The sequence below is a fragment of the Pezoporus wallicus genome, unplaced genomic scaffold (genome assembly GCF_028554395.1).
Source record: "Pezoporus wallicus isolate ANWC-B61680 ecotype Strahan unplaced genomic scaffold, APGP_CSIRO_Pwel_v1 contig_7461, whole genome shotgun sequence".
NCBI classification, from domain to species: Eukaryota; Metazoa; Chordata; class Aves; order Psittaciformes; family Psittacidae; genus Pezoporus; species Pezoporus wallicus.
In genome coordinates this window covers 1,533,338-1,554,050 of record NW_026637976.1, presented here as the reverse complement: position 1 = coordinate 1,554,050, position 20,713 = coordinate 1,533,338, and the positions used below count along the sequence as shown (strand labels likewise).

At 46.4% G+C, this 20,713-nt stretch overlaps 1 protein-coding gene across 3 annotated transcripts in view; it reads left to right on the top strand.

Moving 5' to 3' along the window:
* The first annotated feature begins 1,468 nt into the window (after window positions 1-1,468).
* NARS2 (asparaginyl-tRNA synthetase 2, mitochondrial) overlaps window positions 1,469-20,713 on the top strand; it is a 62,371-nt gene continuing 43,126 nt past the window's right edge. For 2 of the 3 annotated variants that reach the window (XM_057408562.1, XM_057408561.1), the window contains exons 1-5: window positions 1,469-1,618; window positions 5,011-5,120; window positions 5,929-6,049; window positions 6,709-6,849; window positions 11,744-11,824. In XM_057408562.1, the coding sequence (XP_057264545.1) occupies window positions 1,496-1,618; window positions 5,011-5,120; window positions 5,929-6,049; window positions 6,709-6,849; window positions 11,744-11,824 (576 nt within the window). In that variant the 5' untranslated portion in view covers window positions 1,469-1,495. The remainder of the gene's footprint in view (window positions 1,619-5,010; window positions 5,121-5,928; window positions 6,050-6,708; window positions 6,850-11,743; window positions 11,825-20,713) is intronic. The other variant, XM_057408563.1, reaches the window with a different exon arrangement.

Genomic DNA, 20,713 nt, shown 5'->3' with positions numbered 1-20,713 from the left:
TGCACAAGAAGAGGAATATACATGGACCAGGCAAAGGGCAGAGTAAAGCAGCAAAGCCTGGGCTGGGTGGGGAAGCAGGACTGATATTATCCCATTTTCATAGAACAGTTTGGGTTGGAAGGGACCTTAAAGCTCACCCAGCTCCAACCCCGGCCACAGGCAGGGACCCCTTCCACTAGAGCAGCTTGCTCCAAGCCCCTGTTGTCAACCTGGCCTTGAACACTGCCAGGGATGGGGCAGCCACAGCTTCTCTGGCCACCCTGTGCCAGCGCCTCAGCACCCTCACAGGGAAGAGCTCTCCCTCACGTGCAATCTAAATCTCCATTCTTACAGTTTAAAACCACTGTCTGAGCCCTGTCATTACAGACCTTAGCAAAAAGTCTCTCTCCATCTTACAAGCCCCCTTTAAGTATTGAAAGGCTGCAATATGATGCCCATGGAGCCTTCTCCTGGGGGCTGAATGATCCCACCTCTCTCAGCCTTTCTTCATAGGAGAGATGCTCCAGCCTTCTGACCATTTTCTGGACTCATTCTAACAGGTCCATGTCTTTCCTGGGCTGGAGATGCCAAAGCTGGACAGAGAACGCCAGGTAGGATCCCACTGCAGCAGAGCAGAGGGATAAAATCACCTCCCTAGACCTGCTAGCCATGCTTCTAATGCAGCCCACAATCCGATTGAATCTCAGGGCTGCGAGCGTGCATTGTCCAGGTTTTGCCCACCAGTATTCCCAAATCCTTCTCCATAGAGCTGGAAACACTTCTCCTTCTGCAGAGCTGGAAGGACAGAGGGTTGTGAGGCTGAAAAAGGGAAAGAAGAAGGGCCTTGTCCTCCGGCAAGGCCTGCAGAGCAGAACCACATCCTGCATCCCTGATTAGGAAAAGCACAGGTCGATCCAGTGCTTATCCCGCTGTGTAAGAGAAGGATTCAGCAGCACAGGAGCACTGTACACTGAGGAGGGCAGCTTCTCCCTCCATCCTGCTCCCACAAGGGCTGGGTGAGGAGCAGGGCTGCAGCCTGGCCTGGCTCCGATCCCAACGGGAACTGTCTTGTTCCTCAGGTGCTCCAACCTGGCCCCATCCCCTCCTTCTGCAACGGAAGTGGTGGGAGACCAGGCAGAGCTCCTGAGGCACAGGAGGCAGCCACAGCACTGCCAAGGTCCCAGAGAGCAGCAGCACCCCTTACCCGAGCCATGGGGATCCCCTGTGTCCCAAAACAGGGGTCCCTTCCCGCCTGCCATCGGATTCCTGCGACGGCGATGCTGGCCTCCTGCCATGGCACTTCACGAACTACATTTCCCAGAAGCCCTTGCGCGAGAGGCTGTTCTCGCGATGGGTGCTCTTCGGTTTCGATTGGCTCTCTGGGGCAGCCCCTCCCTGCGGCTATTGGTTGAGGCGGTCACATGATGCTCTCGTCTCGTCTCGCCTCACGGGAGCAGTCGGCCGTGGCGGGCTGCGGCCGGGCCGGCGGCGGGAGCGGCCCCGCTAGGCCTGCGCCATGCTGCGGGCCCGGGGCGGGTGGTGGTGGCGGGGCCTTCGCCGCTGCGCTTCCCTGCCGCGGGCGCTGCGGGTCCGTGAGGCGCTGCAGGCCCCGGAGCCGGTGGAGCAGGTTAAAGTGCAGGTGTGTGGCGGAGGGGTCGCGGTGTGCCTCTTAACGACCGACACCCACAGCCTTAGCGGGCGGCAGGGGCCTGGGCTGGGCACCCCGGTGCTTCAGGGAGACGAGATAGAGCCTCCGCAGAGCGTTTTCCTTTGGTTAGAGATTCCCTTTGCAGTCTGCAGAGCCAGGTTTCGCTGTGTTAACTCAGTTTGAGATTGTTAAATCAGCTCCAAAGCTGTGAAGTTACTCGGGATGTGCAGCGAGAGGCTGCTACTGTAACGGGTTGTACTGAAACGTGCTCTTTACACGTTGGGTTTTATCACCTGATTGGTTTGGGAGAGTGAAACGTTGCCTCTGTGCTGATGGTTTTACAGCTCTGAGGGCAAGATTCCTGCCGGGCTGTGTAAATGCAGCTTTCCCACAGAGATCCAGGGGTTCCTGTGGCAGGGGCTTGCAACTGGATGAGCTTCCAACCCTCTTCCAACCCAAACCATTCTGTGATTTGCTTTAAGCCTTGTTCTACATCTAGGTTTATAGCAGTGTCAGCTAAAGCCAATGGTAACAGCTTCACTGGTGTTCATATCCACCTCCTATTGTGCACCATTCTGTGATTTGCTTTAAGTGTGTCCTTTTTTGTTCTCCACAGACAGCGGTGGTTGCAGGTCTATAGTCCCTGTTTTAGTGCAAGGCCCTTGGCTAGGACAGTGTAGTTGTCAGTATTTCTGGGTGAATCTGTAAAGGGCTGGGCTACTTGTAAAAGTGTTAAACTGAACTACCAGATGGGACACTGAGATGAGCTCTTAAGCAGAAGCTCTTTCCTGTGAGGGTGCTGAGGTGCTGGCACAGGGTGCCCAGAGAAGCTGTGGCTGCCCCATCCCTGGCAGTGTTCAAGGCCAGGTTGGACACAGGGGCTTGGAGCAACCTGCTCTAGTGGACAGGGGCTTGGAACTGGATGAGCTTTAAGATCCCTTCCAACCCAAACCAGATTCTGCTGACCCAAAAACCAGTTTCAAACACACTGGTGTTCATGCACACACATAGATGAAGCCTAATGGGGTAGGAAGAAGCTCATCCAGTACAGGTGATTTTCTGTTGTAGTTCTGTGAATAATGCAAGCTGGAATAAACTGATACTGAAATTGGCAGTACTGCACTTTTATTACCCCAGGTCCTTGCTGCTTTGTTGCTCTGGTTCTATGCTGGCAAAACTGGGGGTGTTTTTGTATTAAACTGGGTTGGGGGACTGTTCTGGCTTAAACCCAACCTTCTTATAGCCAGGTTGTTGGAATGTGCAGTCTGCTCTGAGTTGGGATTGTCATTACACATTGCTTCTGGTAAAGTGTGAGGTGGTCAAAGGAGTGCCGCCGCAGCCCCTGCTCCTCCCCTACAGGCCTGTGGGTATGCTCTTATTTCCTGTTGCAGGATGCAAGACTCGGCTCCTTAACAGATCCCAGAACAGCCTGATGAGGTGGAAAATGTTTCATTGTTCAGGGGTTTTGTGTGTTTTGTTAAGGAGCACTTAAGAGGAAAGAAATTAAGAAAACCATCTGCCATTATACATTAAACATTCATCAAGTATAAGGTCTATGACAGGTTCTGGGAATTTAGTGGAATGCAGAGGATAAGCACAACAGCTTCAGGTATGTTACAGTATGAAATACCTTTTAAACACCTGTTTCTTTAGTCATAAGAATGTGAGGGATCAGACTTTAGTTTTAGACTCTTGTTTCTTGCAGTAGTTCTTGTTTCAGGTGAAAACACCCTGCAGAGCTCATTTAGGTAAATGTGTGAAATCGTGAGCCTGGAGCAAAAGCTGAAGTTTCATTGATTATTGGGTTTGTGGCTTTAAAACCTTCCACAGTTCTTGTATGCAGTTGTCCTCTTCCTTCTGTACAAACCTGGCTAATGCCTTGTGTGTGTTAGTGGTAATGTCGTAGTTTTAAGAGTGCTTTTGTACTATTCAATGCCTGAAGATGGTTCAGTCTAGACAAGAGAAGTTGATGGATTCCCATTTGTTTGGCATAAAATCCCTAAAGCAGTGTGAAGTTATTGGAACAATTTGGACACTTCCAGTTAAACAAAAGACAAAACTGCTGGGAAAAGAGGCAGTTTGGTTCTTTAATCAGCCCTGGTTCTGGTTGTTCTCTATGGTATTATTGTAAGATTAGCTGGAAGCTCCCCAGCAGATAGTTTTGCTTTTAAGGGCAGCTTTGTCTCAACACTTGTGAACTGAGGAGCAACTGAGGAAGTTGTATTTCAGATGCTGTTTCTTTTGCTTGGTGGCTTGGTGCTGACTTTAAATTTAATTTCTTTTAAAGGAAATACTGTTTTTCATTGAAAACTCAAATGCAATTGTTAACCTAACAGGTACATGGCCAGTGCTGTTGTTTTGCTGTTATAAAGAACTGCTGTGCTACTCTTTAAATTCTTTTCATCAAACTGGACAAGAACATGGCTAGATTTTTTCTTAATGCATCTTTTCATACCAGTATTGAATTTGAAGTGTAAGGGGAAGCATCCAGGGCATTAGGTTTTCAGTCAGAACCTCCCTACAGGTGATACAGCAAAAAAAATTGATACTAAAAATCATAAAATCGTAGATCATGGAGTGGTTTGGGTTGGAAAGGACTTTAAGATCATCCAGTTAAAACCCCCTGTAACGGGGAGGGATGACTCACACTAGACCATGTCTCCCAAGGCTCTGTCCAGCCTGGCCTTGGACACTGCCAGGAATGGAGCATTCACTTCTTTGGACAACCTCTTCCAGTGCCTCGGCACCCTCACAGTAAAGAACTTCTTCATTATATTTAACCTGGGCTTCCCCTGTTTCAGTTTGAACCCATCAGCCTTTGTGCTATCATTACAGTCCCTGATGAAGAGTCGTTCCCCAGCATCCTTGTAGCCCCTTCAGACACTGGAAACTGCTCTGAGATCTCCACACAGCTTCTCTCCTCGAGGCTGAACAGCATCCAAACAGTCTTGAGTGTGTTATAAAGGACTGTGCATCCCTGCTCTCTCCTGTTTCAGTAAGAAGTGTTTTGAAGGGACATCACTAATAAGAATACATACTTTGCTAAAACACTTTTCATCTTCAGAACACACTTTCTGTATTCTCAGCACCTCAGAGCTGCAGGTTGGTCTTAGCTACCCCTCCTCGACTCAGGAGGAGATTTGATGTCTCTGCCTAAGGATTTTTTTCTCTTTGCTTTGAAGTCAGTGGAAAAACTGAAACTGATTTTTCCTGTTAATTATTTTTCTTCTAATATTTTGTTGTCCCTAAAGAAATATTTCCTTTGATTTCAGTAAGAAGTTAAAATAGGGCTAAAGTAGCTTGTCCTGCTCAGCTGGAAAAAGATTATCACCACACTGAGCTGGTGCCAAGAAATAACAAATTCCTTTTTCTTTTACCTCTAGGGCTGGGTCCGCTCTGTCCGATCCCAGAAGGAAGTTTTGTTCCTACACATAAATGATGGGAGTTCTCTGGAAAGCCTCCAGATCGTTGCTGATCCCAGCCTGGAAAACAGGTTGGTCTGTTTGAGATACCTGAGGAAATATGTGGTGAGCAGTGCTTGGTGGAATCTGCTCAAGCCTCCTTTCCTCTTGCCAGTCACTCACCTGACCATGGGAAAGGCCCTTTGGCATTCTGGGCTTTCTGGATGTGTTTTTAGGATGGAATATGTCTGATTACTCTGTCTCCAAGCTGAGGCCTTGTGGTTCTTGTCTTCTGAGATTAATTTGGACCTCATTTTCTTAATAGCTGTAGCAGTGTGGTCGTTCTGGACTACTGCTGGACTTGCTTGGATATTGCACAACATAGCCAGGGCTAACCAGGAATAACTGTCCCTCAGGTTTTGGAAGGCTGTTGTTCCTATAACTACCTTGGGGCAGCCTTTGTAGGCATAACCCCTAGATAGGCATGTCTGTTGTACTGTAATAAAGGAATGTACTTGTTTTACAACTTCATTTTGTTTGTTACTCTCGATTGTTCTTTGCGCTGGGGTTGGGAGTTCTGGGATGATCCAGGAACCTTCAGCATGTAACTTGATTGTTTTAACTTTATTTCTCTATAAGCCTGGTTTGTTCCCACAAGAGCCCCTTGTCTCTTTTCCCCTTGCTTGTTCAACATTCCTAACTTGTCCCGAATTCTTCTATAGCTTTGTGAATCTATTCACATTCCCACTTGTAGCATTTAATAAACTTTCAGTTCATGGATTAAGCCCTATGGCTGCAGTATCTCTTGTGATCTAAAGTGGTCCAGCTACATGAACAGGAATTTCTCTTCTGAATGTTGTTGTCTTTGTTTCTGAATGTTGGTTTTCCTTGGTCTTTTAGGGACCTGACTTTTGGAAGTGCAGTGGAAGTGCAAGGGAAACTGGTCAAAAGTCCTCATAAGATGCAAAACATGGAGCTGAAAGCTGAAACCATCCGCGTGGTGGGACCTTGTAATGCTTTGGTATGTCACTGCAGCAGGAGCCCAACTGGTAGGACCGCTTTGGAAACGGATTTCAGAAGGTCCAAGTATGCAGCAAAGCATGCTCAGACTGTAGTTTCTTTAAGTCTGATTGATCTTGCAGGCTTTTATTTGTCAGCAGTGTCTATAGGGTACCTCAAGGGTGAAACATGGGATCACCATGAAAGCTCTTCTGGGGCAGAGCTGTTTCTATGTGGAAACTGGCACACATGCTAGCAGCTTGTCCTGCCCAGAAGCACTTGCCTGTGCCAGGTGGTTCCCCTGATTCAGTCTGGCTGGGATGTGAATTGGAGAAGCAGTGGGACAGGCAAAACACTCCAGATTATGCAGGAGGAAGAACCGTACCTGCCACAGGCATGTTTGGAACCGGCTCCCCGTTGCAGCAGTGAGATGAACTTCAAGAAGACTCAATGTCCAAAAGGGTGAAGCATTTCAGAACAGTACCTTCTCTTGTGTTCATGGCTCTTGCTCTGCTGTAAGCATTATAAAATCCACAGAATAACTACAGGATAGGCAAAAGCATCCAGTTCTTCTCTAACAACAATTGAGTCTTAGTAGACGGAAATAGTATCCCATGAACAGCAGTAAAACTACACTGACTACAAGTTCTCATCCTCTTATTTTTCTTTTCCTGTTTTCAGTTGTTCCCCCTGAAAATGAAGGAGAGGCATCCACTGGAGTATGTCCGACAGTTCCCTCACTTGCGATGCAGAAACAACACACTCGGCTCCCTCTTGAGAATCCGCAGTGAAGCCACTGCAAGCATCCACTCGTTCTTCCAGGTACTCCCCTCTGTACTGAGCTTAGGTCTAAAACATTCCCCCAGTCTGGCTTCCTGGGAACACACTGGGAGGGAGGGAATGTGTTATCCTGACTGCAGGGTATGGATTCAGCTTTGAGGGCAACAGTACAAGAGGAACGTGGAGCTGTCGGAGCGAGTCCAGAGGAGGCCATGGAGCTGCTGTGAGGGCTGGAGCAGCTCTGCTCTGGAGCCAGGCTGAGAGAGCTGGGCTGGGTCAGCCTGGAGAAGAGAAGGCTCCTGAAGGGGAGACCTGAGAGCAGCTCCAGTGCCTAAAGGGGCTGCAGGAAAGCTGGAGAGGGGCTTTGGACAAGGGCCTATAGGATCAGGCCAAGGGGAATGGCTTTAACCTGCCAGAACAGGGGAGACTGAGCTGAGCTCTTAGGCAGAAGCTCTTCCCTGTGAGGGTGCTGAGGCGCTGGCACAGGGTGCCCAGAGAAGCTGTGGCTGCCCCATCCCTGGCAGTGTTCAAGGCCAGGTTGAACACAGGGGCTTAGTGGAAGGTGTCCCTGCCTGTGGCAGGGGTTGGAACTGTATGAGCTTTAAGATCTCTTCCAACCCAAACTAATCTGGGTTTTGATGATTTTAGACGTGATGATTTTATTTCTAGGCTTGGGCCAGGCTGAGGCCTTGGTCACTGTGTTGCTTAAGATCAGGTCAGCACATCTGTGGTCTTCTTAGCATCTCTCCACCCACTTCCTGTTAGTTATTTTATCCCTTTCCCTAAGCTGCAACGTACTTGCCTGTGAGTGTGTGTCATCTGTGGAACACAACATGATATGGAGTTGTTTAACCCATCCTCTGCAGTGACCTTACAGTCCTTGGATAGATGCCTCATCCCACACAGAAAAATCTGTGATGCAAGAAGGCTCTGACAGACTGACTCAGAGCTTCACACTTTGCTTCTCAGTTCTTACCTGTTACTGGGTTGCAAGTCTGTATGAATGCTGTTAGCTGAGACTGGAAGACTCCTGTTTTGATGCATTACAAACTGATGGGTGAGTAGCACCTGTGTTTTATGAATGCGTCTCGTTCAACTTGTGGGCATGGCACAGGCTGTGTTCAGGTGGTGGAGGCAGCAAATTAACTCCACAGATACTGTATAGAGAAAGTGTGATTCGCTGTGTGAGTAGATAAAGGTAGCAATTCCTCTAGCACACCTGAGCTCTTTCTTTTAAAGCTGTTCATTGAAGTCATAGAACCCCAGACTAGTTTGGTTTAGAAGGGATCTTAAAGCTCATCCAGCTCCAATCCCCTGCCACAGGCAGGGACCCCTTCCACTAGAGCAGCTTGCTCCAAGCCCCTGTGTCCAACCTGGCCTTGAACACTGCCAGGGATGGGGCAGCCACAGCTTCTCTGGGCACCCTGTGCCAGCACCTCAGCACCCTCACAGGGAAGAGCTTCTGCCTAAGAGCTCAGCTCAGTCTCCCCTCTGGCACGTTAAAGCCATTCCCCTTGGCCTGTCCCTACATCCCTTGTCCAAAGCCCCTCTCCAGCTTTCCTGCAGCTCCTTTAGGCACTGGTTCTGCTCTCAGGACTCGCCTTCAGGAGCCTTCTCTTGTCCAGGCTGACCCAGCCCAGCTCTCTCAGCCTGGCTCCAGAGCAGAGCTGCTCCAGCCCTCGCAGCATCTCCATGGCCTCCTCTGGACTTGCTCCAACAGCTCCACATCCCTCTTGTGCTGCTGCCCCAGAGCTGTATCAGGACTGCAGGGCGGCTCTCCCCACAGTGCAGCAGAGGGGGAGAATCTCATTCTTCAACCTGCTGCTCACGCTCCTTTTGATGCATGTTTTAGTTTATATCAACTGGTTTTAGTTTGAGTAGAATCATATTAGGAGCATTCTGATTAAAAATTTTGTGTGTAATGATTAGTACAGCCTGAATAATGTGAAAATCATTGGGGTTCAATTTCTGGTCCCAAATATGTTTGTACATGTCTCCTGCAGTGGCAGAGAAGGCTTGCTTGCTCTAGAAGTTATGTGTGTGGAACTGGATGGTATTTGGAAGACTTTTATATAATTTTAATTACATTTTAATTTTACTTTCCTAATAGAATAAGCGTGTCAGGTAAAGCTGCTGCTGTTTCAGCCTTGTGCCCGCTGGAAAGACAGCCCAGCCCTGTTGGGAAGCAGTCTTTACTGGTGTGGAGCCGCTAGATGGCATCGCCTACAACCGTTTGTGATTTCAAACACGGGCAAGGAAGGCAGCCCAGATAAAGCATCTTATTGTTCCAAAGGTTTTACTTCAAATTAATTCCTGTTCAAGATGCTCAAGAGCTGAGCAGCATTAAAATATATAAAGTATCATTAATTTAGTAGCAGCAACTGCACTAGAGTTATACTTAAAAGGATGAGGAAGATTTGGTCTCAGACCTGATATTTGCAGTTACTTATGTCATGACTCTCCTCTCACAAGGAACATCTGTAGTTTGCTCCATTTCTGATGGAAGGGAAACTGCCTTTATATTGCCTCCTACCAAAACTGTTTGCCCTCATCCCCAAAATGTTGCAGTTTCCAGCTTGACAGTGTCAGAACATACCATAATCGGGAAGTATAATCAGAATGGATTATACAGGAATGCGGAGAGGGACTCTTCATCAGGGACAGTAGTGATAGGACGAGGGGTAGTGGGTTCAAACTGAAAGGGGAGGTTCCAGTTGGATATAAAGAAGCTCTTCCCTGTGAGGGTGCTGAGGCACTGACACAGGGTGCCCTGGGAAGCTGTGAATGCTCCATCCCTGGCAGCGTTAAAAGCCAGGTTGGACAGAGCCTTGGGTGACATGGTCTAGTGTGAAGCATCCCTGCCCATGACAGGGGGTTGGAACTGGATGATCTTAAGGTCCTTTCCAACCCAAACCATTCTGTGATTCTTTTGAGTGTTTTCACTATGCAGAGCTGTGAAGAGCCTGATGCTGGAAGAAAATAAGTGGTTTTTTTTTTAATACACACTTGAAATTACCCAGATTCTCTGTAACTTCAGAAACATTTGTAGCCTATTCATTTCCATCAGTGAATGTCTAATGCCAAATGCCTTTGGTTTGGATGCTGAAGCCTAAAATGTCATCTTTAAATCTTCTTCTGAGTCCTGTGGTCCGTGTGGGATAGGCACATTGTTCCTAGGAACAGTGAAATAGTTGCCATGTGAATGGCAACCTCCACTTTGCGCTTCCACTGACTTCCAGGTTTGTCAGAACCAATAATGTGACTTGAATCATATTGAAGTGTTTCAGGAGCTTTTATAAGGGGAATTATCCAGGAGTCTTTTTATGGGATTCTCATCTTTGAGACCTGTGCAGTTCACGTTCTAAAGCGTGTAGGGGATCTTCTGTGTGAAATGTGCTTCTTTGCTGCATCTCCTACCACTGTCTGAGGAATTTAGGCAATTTTCCAAACCTCATGTAGGGCTGGGAGGCCGCATGAGCAGCAGGTCTCTGGAGTATGCATGGAATTGAGGCAGACCTGGATTTCAATAGGCTGAAACCACCCTCCCCTGGCAAATCAAGTACTGCTGGCTCCAAAACTTCTTGTGTAGTAACTGAATCTAGGTGAGGAGCTCCTGCCAGGCACTGAGCAAGCTGAGGTCTTTCACCTGTAACCAAGGTAGCATAGAGCTGATAGTAGGGACTTTGCTCCCTCTTGTTGTGTTGTAGTACTTCCACAAAATGCACTGCCTGTCCTTATGACCTCTTTGGTCCAAAGTAGTTTTAGTTTGATTCTCAGGATGGGAAATAAATACTGTTCCTGTCTTTCCAGCCTTTTAACTAGCTGGTGGTAAGGACCGGGACCATGTGAGTGGTCAATTTGTATGAATCTGGTACAAGCTGTGAAACTACAGCTTTAAAAACATTTCCATTTTATAGTGTTTTGGGTAAATAGACAATGTTACATCATTGCCTGTGTCCTGGTAATGCTGGTACACCTTGATTTAAAGGGATTCTCTTGTTGCAGTGATGCAAGAGAGAAGAACAAATCCCTTGTTCACAGCTTAAATCAGGTTGTTCTAGGTTCTTGTTTGCTTTGACATGCACAGGTATGATCTGTCCTCCAGCAGTAGTCTCTGGAGTGACATTGAATCAGGAAGGTGATGGTCAGTAGAGTTCTATTCCTGGTTTTGCCTCTTAACATGCTGTGTGGGACTGTCTGAGGTCAGCTTGATGTACCCATGCACTGAAAATTGGGTTGCAGCTGGTTTAAAAGCCATGGCTGCACTACAGACAAACCCAGAGAGTAGGGGATCTTTCCTCATACAGCCTTGGAGTCCTCTGCTGAATCTATGAACTATTACATGAACGTGTAATTAATTCTCCAGGTACCTAAAATATGACCAAGCCAGGGTCTACCCTGTCTCTCAAAATCAGTTTGACTTCAATATCTCAGATGATGTGAGGTGGAATTGATGTTTTCATGGTGGTTGGCTGTTCTTAAGGCTTCTTTCCTATGCAGTGTTATGTAACACACTTGATCATTTCTCTTAGTGGAGGACACTACAAGAGTATCCTCTGCCTAACCACCATCTTCCAAAAACATGGAAGAAATTGAAGTATTGAGGCCATAGAGGTGAATTTAATGGAAACTGCCCCAAAATATAATATTACTGGAGAAGAATTGGGAATGAAGTGGAGATGGGCAGTTGCAAAACCCCATAGTAATGACATATATCTCATTTCTTTATGAAACACGGAAGAAACAGCACAAGTCGTAAACATGGATTTGTAAATCATGCTAGTATTTAGGTAGCCCTCAATCCATGAAGGCAGAACTTGCCTGAAAGAGCAGGTATTCTGTCCTGGTTGGGGTCTGATAGCTGAGTTTTGATGGGTACTGGTTGATGCCATCCTTGAATTTGGTATCTTTAACGTGAGTGTTCTGTCTGTTCCAGGACAAAGGCTACGTGCATATTCATACCCCCATAATTACATCAAATGACTGTGAAGGTGCTGGAGAACTCTTTCAAATTGGGGTAAGTTGGCTTGTTGTGTAAAGTTTGGTTTGGTTTTTGCTTGCAAAGGAGTTCTGGAGTCACTGAAGGCTGGAAGAAAGGTTTGTCTTTGCAAAACTTCTCCTTTATGTACTCCTGTGAATGTATCTTTAATATAGCAGTCCTTTGCCTCAACTAATAACTTAGACAGAGTTAAACAGATACATTACTTTATATTCTTATTGTTATTATTATTGCTGGTTTGGACATTACTCAGCTCCTTTTGCAGTGATGAAGTTTTTCTGTCCCTGGTGCTGTGGAGAAGTTTCCAGCAGAGAATAACAGAGGGAGGTGGAACATCTTATTAAGCAGGAAGATGTGATTATAAGAGGCCAAGAGATGGCATGGGACATTCAGGACAGCTCGTGACACACAGATTTCTTAACTTTTTAATGAAGGCTATAATTCATTATCAGCAATACCTAAAACCCCTTGCACAAAGAATCATAGAGTGGTTTGAGTTGGAAGGGACCTTCAAATCTCATCTAATCCAGCCCCCCTGCAATGAGCAGGGATATCTTCAACTAGATCAGGTTGCCACCTGTGTATCTATCCCTACATGCTACTCCTGTTGCATGTTAGAAGTCTCCCTCAGCATTGCCAAGTCACCCCATCCATCCACCTAAATACTGCCACAATCTGTTATTATACACAGTACTTCACATCTTGGTTCAAAACCTCCCATGAAACTTAAATCCAGCTAAACCACAAAGATCTTCCCCACAGACCTCTCATGATTCCTAACCCCTACTTCCATGAATCATAAGAAATTCCATCTGCCTTTTATACTTGTGTATTTGAAATTCACTCATCTGTCTGAAACAATTACATCCATTGCCACTTATGCTTATTGGCTCCAGCCTTGCTGGTGAATCATCTGTAAGCAAAAGAAAATGTTGAGGTAGCAGTTGCTTGTACAGGATCGTGTCTTCCACTCTCTGCAGACAAAAAGCCTCCATGTGCTGGCTCTTCAGGATCTTAAGGTCTAACCTGCGCTGCTAGTGATTCCCTTCCAGCCCAGCTCAGCTTTTCGCTTGCTGGGACAATAGAGTTTGATTAGCTAAATTGTTCCTGGTTTAATTGAGATCCCTTAAAGCTACCAAAGGTTTGTTCCAGGCTGTTGCATGTAAATTAAGATGTGAAAACAAGTGAGAGTTAATGATGAGAACATTATACAGTTTGCAGCTGTACATGTATTACGTCTTTGGTACAAATTGTATCCACTTGAAAGCTGGAGAGGATGCAGGACTACAGCGTAGGTGGCTGGTGGTAACAGAAGCACTGATGCATATGTTGAGTGAGGTACTAAATTGTGAGTCTGAAACTTGTATAAGCTGTTATCATAATAAAAACTTGTATGAACACTAAATAGGCAGTTAAAGACAAATACCTTGTTCTTTCTCAGTGTAGTTGCTTAGGTATAAGTAATACCTGTCTTGGAGAAATGCAGTGATGGCTATACTTGAGAGGTGCCAAGCCAAATCCTGTCAAATGGCCTATACCACAAAGAAAAGGCTTCAGAAACCCACTTGCTGCCTGGAAGTAGGAAGTTCTCCCTGATTTCCTGTTTCTTCTTTAAGTACCACTTCATTGTCTGGCCTAGTTTAGGACTTGGGTTTGTTTCTGCAAAGCTCTGTTGGAATTGGTCTTGGCTAGCAGAGACCAAAACCACTTCACAGTGACACTGCTTCTTGAGAGTGGAATCTGGGGAAGATTAAGTCTGCTTTAGGCCATGCATATAAGGCTGTCAGATATAAAAAGAAGGATGACAGAAGGCTGTCAGACATGAAAATAAGGTGTGGTATTTGCAGCAAGCGCAGAATCTTTATATGCTTTTAATCAAAACAACCATCACGATGTTCCCCATCTGCTGTGTTCAGTCACTTTTAAACTAGCACTTAGTTCTGTGCTTGAAGAGACCACAGAACAAAGTAAGTTCCTGTTCCTCTTATATTTGAGCAGTAGCCAAGAATTATGGTGAAAGCCACCTGCATGTTACATTCTTCAGCTTAACAAATGTTTAAATCCTCTACTTCAAGTTTTAAGACCTATTCTCCAGTTGCAACTAGAATATAAATTGGTATTCTATTGCTCCTGCACTTACAGTAGTTCTAATACACCTGCTACTTACAGGTTGGTTCTTCTGCTTTGATTTATGTGTATAAAAGTGATAATCTCCCCAGTTTTCCTGCCCTGCTGCAGGTGGAATAAGGTGAAAACTTGGTTGAGAAGCCTTTAGGACCCAAGCAGAGGCTGCTTTTGCACTCGGTGTGAACCACTGCCTTTTAATAGCTGTTTTCTCTTGAGTGGCACAATTGTAATCCTCTGACTAATGTCTGAGGGCTGCTAAGGCCCCTGCATTCCTTGGAAATGGTGGAAAGTGAGGAGGAATCTGTTTTTACATGAGACTTGAAGAGATGGGGTGGAAAACTATCTTAAGTTAGAAGGAAAAGGCTTTCTGAAGGCCTGTGATCTTTGATTTCTAGCCCTCTTAATCCTGTAGGATTTGTGTTTGTTTATATGTTCAGCTTCCTTATTATCTTTGTTTGGTTTGGGGTGTACTGATTAGTCTGTGCATAGCTTTGGCTGGGATGTTCCCATACTAGGGCTTGGGCTGGGGGAGAATCCCTTCCCTGTCTGCTGGGCAAATCAACTCAGCTAAACACTTCTATCATGCAGAAGTGGAAAGAGGGTGGTAAGCAGAGGAGATATGAAAAGAGAAATCAATCGTAAGAACTCCAAAGACATCTTTTGCAGTTGAGGCTTTCTACACCTGCAAAGCGTAGGTTTGAGGAGAAACCACCACAAGTGATCAGCCAGGCAGCCCCTATCCCCCATGGAGAACACCAGCAGCACCAGCTTGTGGATTTCTGCACCTTGGACGGTCCCTGCCTTTGGTGGAACCTTGGAGGTGGGATAGCATCTTGCTTGTGCTGCCCTCCTTAAAGTAAATGGACTGAAAACACCAGAATAGCTTTGAATATTGAAAGCTGGGTTGTAGCAGAATGAAGGGGAGAGTAGATCAGCAGGGTGAGACAGCCCTTTGAATTTAATCTGAGTTAGTTCCTCTGTACCAGCAGTCTCAGCACTTCAGGGCAGATTCTTTCCTTTCTTCTTTTTTCTCCTTCTGAAGTCTGAAATTCTTTGCAGCTTTTTATGGTGCAAGAAACTACCCAGACCCCTTCTGGGGCTGCTTCCTAGGAAATGTGCCATTCCTTTGTGACCCAGCTGCATGTCTGTGCCCGGCTATTTTCAGTAGCCTCCCACTCTGTCTGCAGTGTTGAAGGCTCCCTGTTTTCTGGGTTTTTTGCTTTGTCTTTTTCACTTTGCTCCCTGGAAAGTTTCCTTGTTTGACTGTCCTCAGCTGCTGCGGAGAAGTGGAGGCTCCTCTAAGGAGCAGTCTTTCTGGCCCAGGACACTCCAGCTCGTGTGAAGAGGCCCTGGACAGCCACTTTCCATGCTGCTTCAATGCAGCCTTTTAGAAGAACTCGGCATGCAGTGAGTTACCAAGCACAGCAGCTCTCTTGGCATTGACAGCTCTTTAAAGTAGGTCTCACATGTGTTTTGTATTGCCTGTGGCCATATTCCTTCCTTGGGACATTGTGCTGTGCCTAAGAGCTGCTACACTCTACCTGTTGGCTCCAGTAGAGGGTATGTGCTCTTTATCAGGCTTGTCTCTTGCCTCACACATACCTCATTATCTCGGTGGTGTTTAACTAAATCCAGGGTCTGGATCAGACGATTTCATTCTGTGAAAGGATCATCATCATAGAATCATAGAATGGTTGGTCCTGGAAGGGACTTTAAAGCTCATCCAGTTCCAACCCCTGCCACGGGCAGGGACACCTTCCACAAGAGCAGCTTGCTCCAAGCCCCTGTGTCCAACCTGGCCTTGAACACTGCCAGGGATGGGGCAGCCACAGCTTCTCTGGGTACTCTGTGCCAGCGCCTCAGCACCCTCACAGGGAAGAGCTTCTGCCTAAGAGCTCAGCTCAGTCTCCCCTGTTCTGGCAGGTTAAAGCCATTCCCCTTGTCCTGTCCCTACAGGCCCTTGTCCCAAGCCCCTCTCCAGCTTTCCTGCAGCCCCTTTAGGCACTGGAGCTGCTCTCAGGTCTCCCCTTCAGGAGCCTTCTCTTCTCCAGGCCGACCCAGCCCAGCTCTCTCAGCCTGGCTCCAGAGCAGAGCTGCTCCAGCCCTCGCAGCAGCTCCGTGGCCTCCTCTGGACTTGCTCCAACAGCTCCACATCCCTCTTGTGCTGCTGCCCCAGAGCTGGATCAGGACTGCAGGGTCTTCTGAGAGTGCAGCAGAGGGGTAGAATCCCCTCCCTCAGTCTGCTGTTCATGCTCTGAGGATGCAGCCCATACAGTTTAGGATACTTAAGTGTAAACCTGAAAAAAACATCCAGGCATTATTCTTCTCCAAAATCCAGGCAGTCTGGCTTTTGGGATTGTTTTTAATACCCTCTCACTGGAGAGAATGTAAATGTTTCTTGATACCTGAAGAGTTCAGGTTCATGGTTGTGCCTCCTGTGGCACCAGAGATACGTGTCTGCTGCAAAAGATGCAGGCATCATCCACTGTTCCTTTGGTACTGCTGAAACAGCCTTGTCAGCACCAAGGAAGGATCTCCCCTTCTCACCAAGGGGAGAATCGCAGTTAAAGGCAGCAGTATTAGTGTCTGTCAGGTGTTTTCCCCTTTAGAGATGTGTCACAGCCTGGGAGGCAGCCAGGCCCTGAGAGACAGGGACTTCAGAGAGGTGCTCAGCAGGGAGCAGGGTAAGCTGGAGCTGAGCTGAGGACAGTGCTCTTGTATTTTCTGGCCCTCTCACTTTCTGCTCCTTCTACCTTGTTCATCTCTATCTGTAATTACAGTCCATATTTGAGGTGTTTGTCTCAGCAGCTGCTGTTGCCCAGTGCAAGCCCATCTGATTGGGATTAGGACTGAGTTGCAAGGAGGACTTCTTGGAAGTCATGAGTTTTGCAGTGGTTATCTGAAAAGGAAAACCCAAACATGTTTACAATGGGACATCACAGAGGGCAGGTCTGGATTAAAGATGTGGTGCTGTAAAGCTTCAGCAGGATGGTGGCATGGGCTTGGGTTAGAGCTACAGCAGTGATTTCTATGGGCTTTTCAGATCTTCTCTGATCCCTTCATGCATTTAGCTTGCATCAAGTGAAAGACAGAATCAAATGGTTTATACCTTCCTGAAGCTAATTGCCTCTAACAAATGGTAATACAAGACTGACATCAAAGGGAATCATCTTAAATGAAATCATTAGCCATTTGAGGAGATGGAGAGCAAACCAGGTACTAAATCCAGTTGTTCTTGTATTTAGAATGAGAATGACAAGCTTTTGATGTTGATGTTGAATCCTAGTGTGTTTGTAACATGTTTATTCTAAAACACCAAAATGTTTCATACAGATTTCCCCTCCTTTCCCATTGTGTTTTGGGTCGTTTTTGACTAGGGAATGGAGAGAACTTGGCAGCAAACACATTATTCCCCTCTAATCATTTACCAGATAGGTATTTGGGGGTTGGAAAGTGCATCAAATTGAAATAAAAGCATCACAATGTTGTCACTTTGTTTTGCTTATCATGGACATGAAAAACAATCTCAGAGTCAGCAGTGAAGGGATAGCATCACTTACTATTTATCTTCTACCAGTGGTTATGGTTGTGTATAATGAAGAAACACGTTTGATCTAGAAGGTTGAGCATAAATCTGGGGCACAGGCACTTGAAAACTGTGGCCTGATCCTGTGCTTGAATGTGTGAAGTTGATTACAGGATACCCCCTTGCTGAAGGGGTCCCTTCTGAAGGAAAAGGGAGATAACTTCATTCTTCCTGCATAGCAAATGGGTTGTCTTTTGCAGCTCACAACCCCTGTTCATTAAGCTTTCTGTCTCAAAATGAGGGAGAGAAAGTGGGCAGCTGTGGAGAGATGATTGGATTGTGACGGGGAAATAACATTCACCTTCTCTTCACTCTTCATCTTCTGTTGGAAGCCATCCAGGAGCTGCTCCCAAAGCAGATGAGTGTCTGGGATCTCTGAGTGGCCTCTCAAACTGACTGCAGTTTCTAAGCCCAGTTGAGCTTTAGACTTTCTCACACTCTTCCTTCAGTCCCTCACTGTTGTGTCTGTTTTCCTTCTCCCTCCCTGAGATTCCATCTGATTTGGAGAATGAAAAATGACACGAAGTCATTATAAATAAACCAAGCCCCAGCTCCTGCAGACAGCTGTATCCTGTTTGTGGATTTGCGGGGAAGTGTGGAGATTTCATGGCTGATCCCTTCTGTTCTTTTCCTGCTCCCAGTCTGCCTCTTTCTCCTTGTTTAGAAGTTGCATCCTACAGGATTAGGAGGGGTTTTTCACTGGTGGAATGAGGAATGTAGCAAAGCTAAATTGTCAGTAGGAGCTGGAATGATACATGGCTCTTCTCTCTAGTGCTCTGGCCATGGCTCTGGGGCTGTGGCATGTGGATATTTGTATGCTTTATTAATATCCTTATTGGTTTTGAGCAAATACTCTGGGTTTATTTGAAGAAAACAATAGGGGCCTGTTTCTGCATCCTTGGGATTTGTTCTTTGGGGATTTTTAGAGCTGCAAAACGTATGAAACAAAGGAAGCAAGCCACAAATTGTCATATTTTCATTGATCTCTGTGGAACAAGGCAAGCTTGCTCTTCCCTCTAGTGTGATGCTATGATGCCTTGTGATCTGAAGGCTTTGGCAGCCTCCGTTTTACCTTTGAGAGGAGCAGCAGAGCTCTTTGAGAACAAAAGCAACACCTTCAAACTCTTTGGGGAAAATGGCAGGTTGTACAATATCAAAGGCTAGCAAACAAGCTGTGAGGGTGCTGAGGCACTGGCACAGGTTGTCCAAAGAAGTGGTGAATGCTTCATCCCTCGCGGTGCTCAAGGCCAGGTTAGACAGATCTTTGGGCGACATGGTCTAGTGTGACGTGTCCTTGCCCGTGGTGGGGACTTGGAACTGGATGATCTTAAGGTCTTTTCCAACCCAAACCATTCTGTGATTCTATGAAACAAGCCTGAGCTTAGCAACATCCCTGTAACTAAGTTGGGGAGTCAAGTGGCTGGAGGTGGTGCAATGCTGATCTGAGCTGGTAACACTCAGCATAACTCCTAGGAAGTACACATTGAAAAGTGGGTGTTTGAGACCTCAGTTGGAGCATTGTGTGCAGTTTTGGTGTCCTCAGCATAAAAAAGACATGGAACTGTTGGAGCAAGTCCAGAGGAGCCCGCGTGGATGACTGGGGCTGGAGCACCTCCCGTGTGAAGACAGGCTGAGAAAGTTGGGGCTGTTCAGCCTGGAGAAGAGAAGCTGAGTGGAGACCTCAAAGCAGCTTCCAGTGTCTGAAGGGGGCTACAAGGATGCTGGGGACTCTTCACCAGGAACTGTAGTGATAGGACAAGGGGTAACGGGTTAAAACTTTAGCAGGGGAAGTTTAGATTGGATATAAGGAAGATGTTCTTTACTGTTAGGGTGGTGGGGCACTGGAATGGGTTGCCAAGGGAAGTTGTGACTGCTCCATCCCTGGCAGTGTTTGAGGCCAGGTTGGACAGAGCCTTGGGTGACATGATTTAGTGTGAGGCGTCCCTGCCCATGGCAGGGGGGTTGGAACTGGATAATCTTGAGGTCCTTTCCAACCCAAACCATTCTATGATTCTATTTCAGACTTATCTCAGAAGAAAGGATTCATCAAATTAGCTTCAAAATTTCTTTCTGTCTTGCTCCTGAACCTTTGACTCCTCCAAAGCTTAGGGATGACATTGAAATATAGAAAAAAATGAAGCAAAAATCTCATTTATCTTCATGGGTTTTTAAAAGTCACAGAATTGTGACCTCCAGAGAGCATCTCATCCATCTCATTGTGCTCAGACAGGCAGCTAGAGCAAGTTGCCCAGGACTCTGTGCTGTTAAGTTTTGAATATCTCCCCAGTTGGAGACTTCACAGCCTCTCTGGACAGCCTGTTCTAGTGTCTGACCACCCTTACAGCAAATGAAAAAGTGTTATTCTTGTTTTCAGATGAAATGTCACACATATCTTTATAAAATCACTGCCTCTTGTCCTACCAGTGAGCACAGCTGAGATGAGTCTGGTTCTGTCTTCATTCCCTTCCATCAGGTATTTATGCACAAGGGTACGGTCCCCGCAGAGCCTCCTATTCTTCAGGCTGAATAGTACCAGAGCTTTCTCAGCCTCTTCTCATATGGAAAATGCTCCCATCCATTAAGCATCTTCTTTTGGTCCTTTGCTGGACTCACTCCAGTATGTCCATGTCCGTTTTGTACTGGGGCAGTGAGCATTTTCATCCAGTGATCTTCATGAGCCATCAGTGCTGTGCAGAGGGGAGGGATCCCCTGCCTTGTACTGCCATGTAGACAAGGTCCTCAGTGCCATGGGTTAGTGGTGGCCTTGGCAGTGCTGGGGAACGGTTGGACTGGATGATCTTAAAAGATCTTTTCCAACCTGGTTGATTCTATGATTCCATTTGCCATGTGTGCTCCTCACTGTCTTGTGGTCAGCTTGGTTCTGGCAGGGAGGTGGTGAAGTTCAGTCCTTATGCTCAAATTACTTTCAAAGTGCTTGACACAGAGGTCTTCTATTTTTGCTTTTGTGCCTGTAAATTAAAACCCCAAAATATACCATTCCTTTAAAGGCACTTTGGTTTGTAGAGGTTTTTTTCACCATGAAACACTCAACTTGTTACATTTTCCATTACTCCCTGATTTTTATGCTGAAAATATCTGGTGATCTGAAAAAACATGCAAAAGCCAACATGAAACGTAGTTTGTTCTTCAGTGCCTGTATGGTGTGTAAGCTGTGATGGTTCCAACTCTGTATT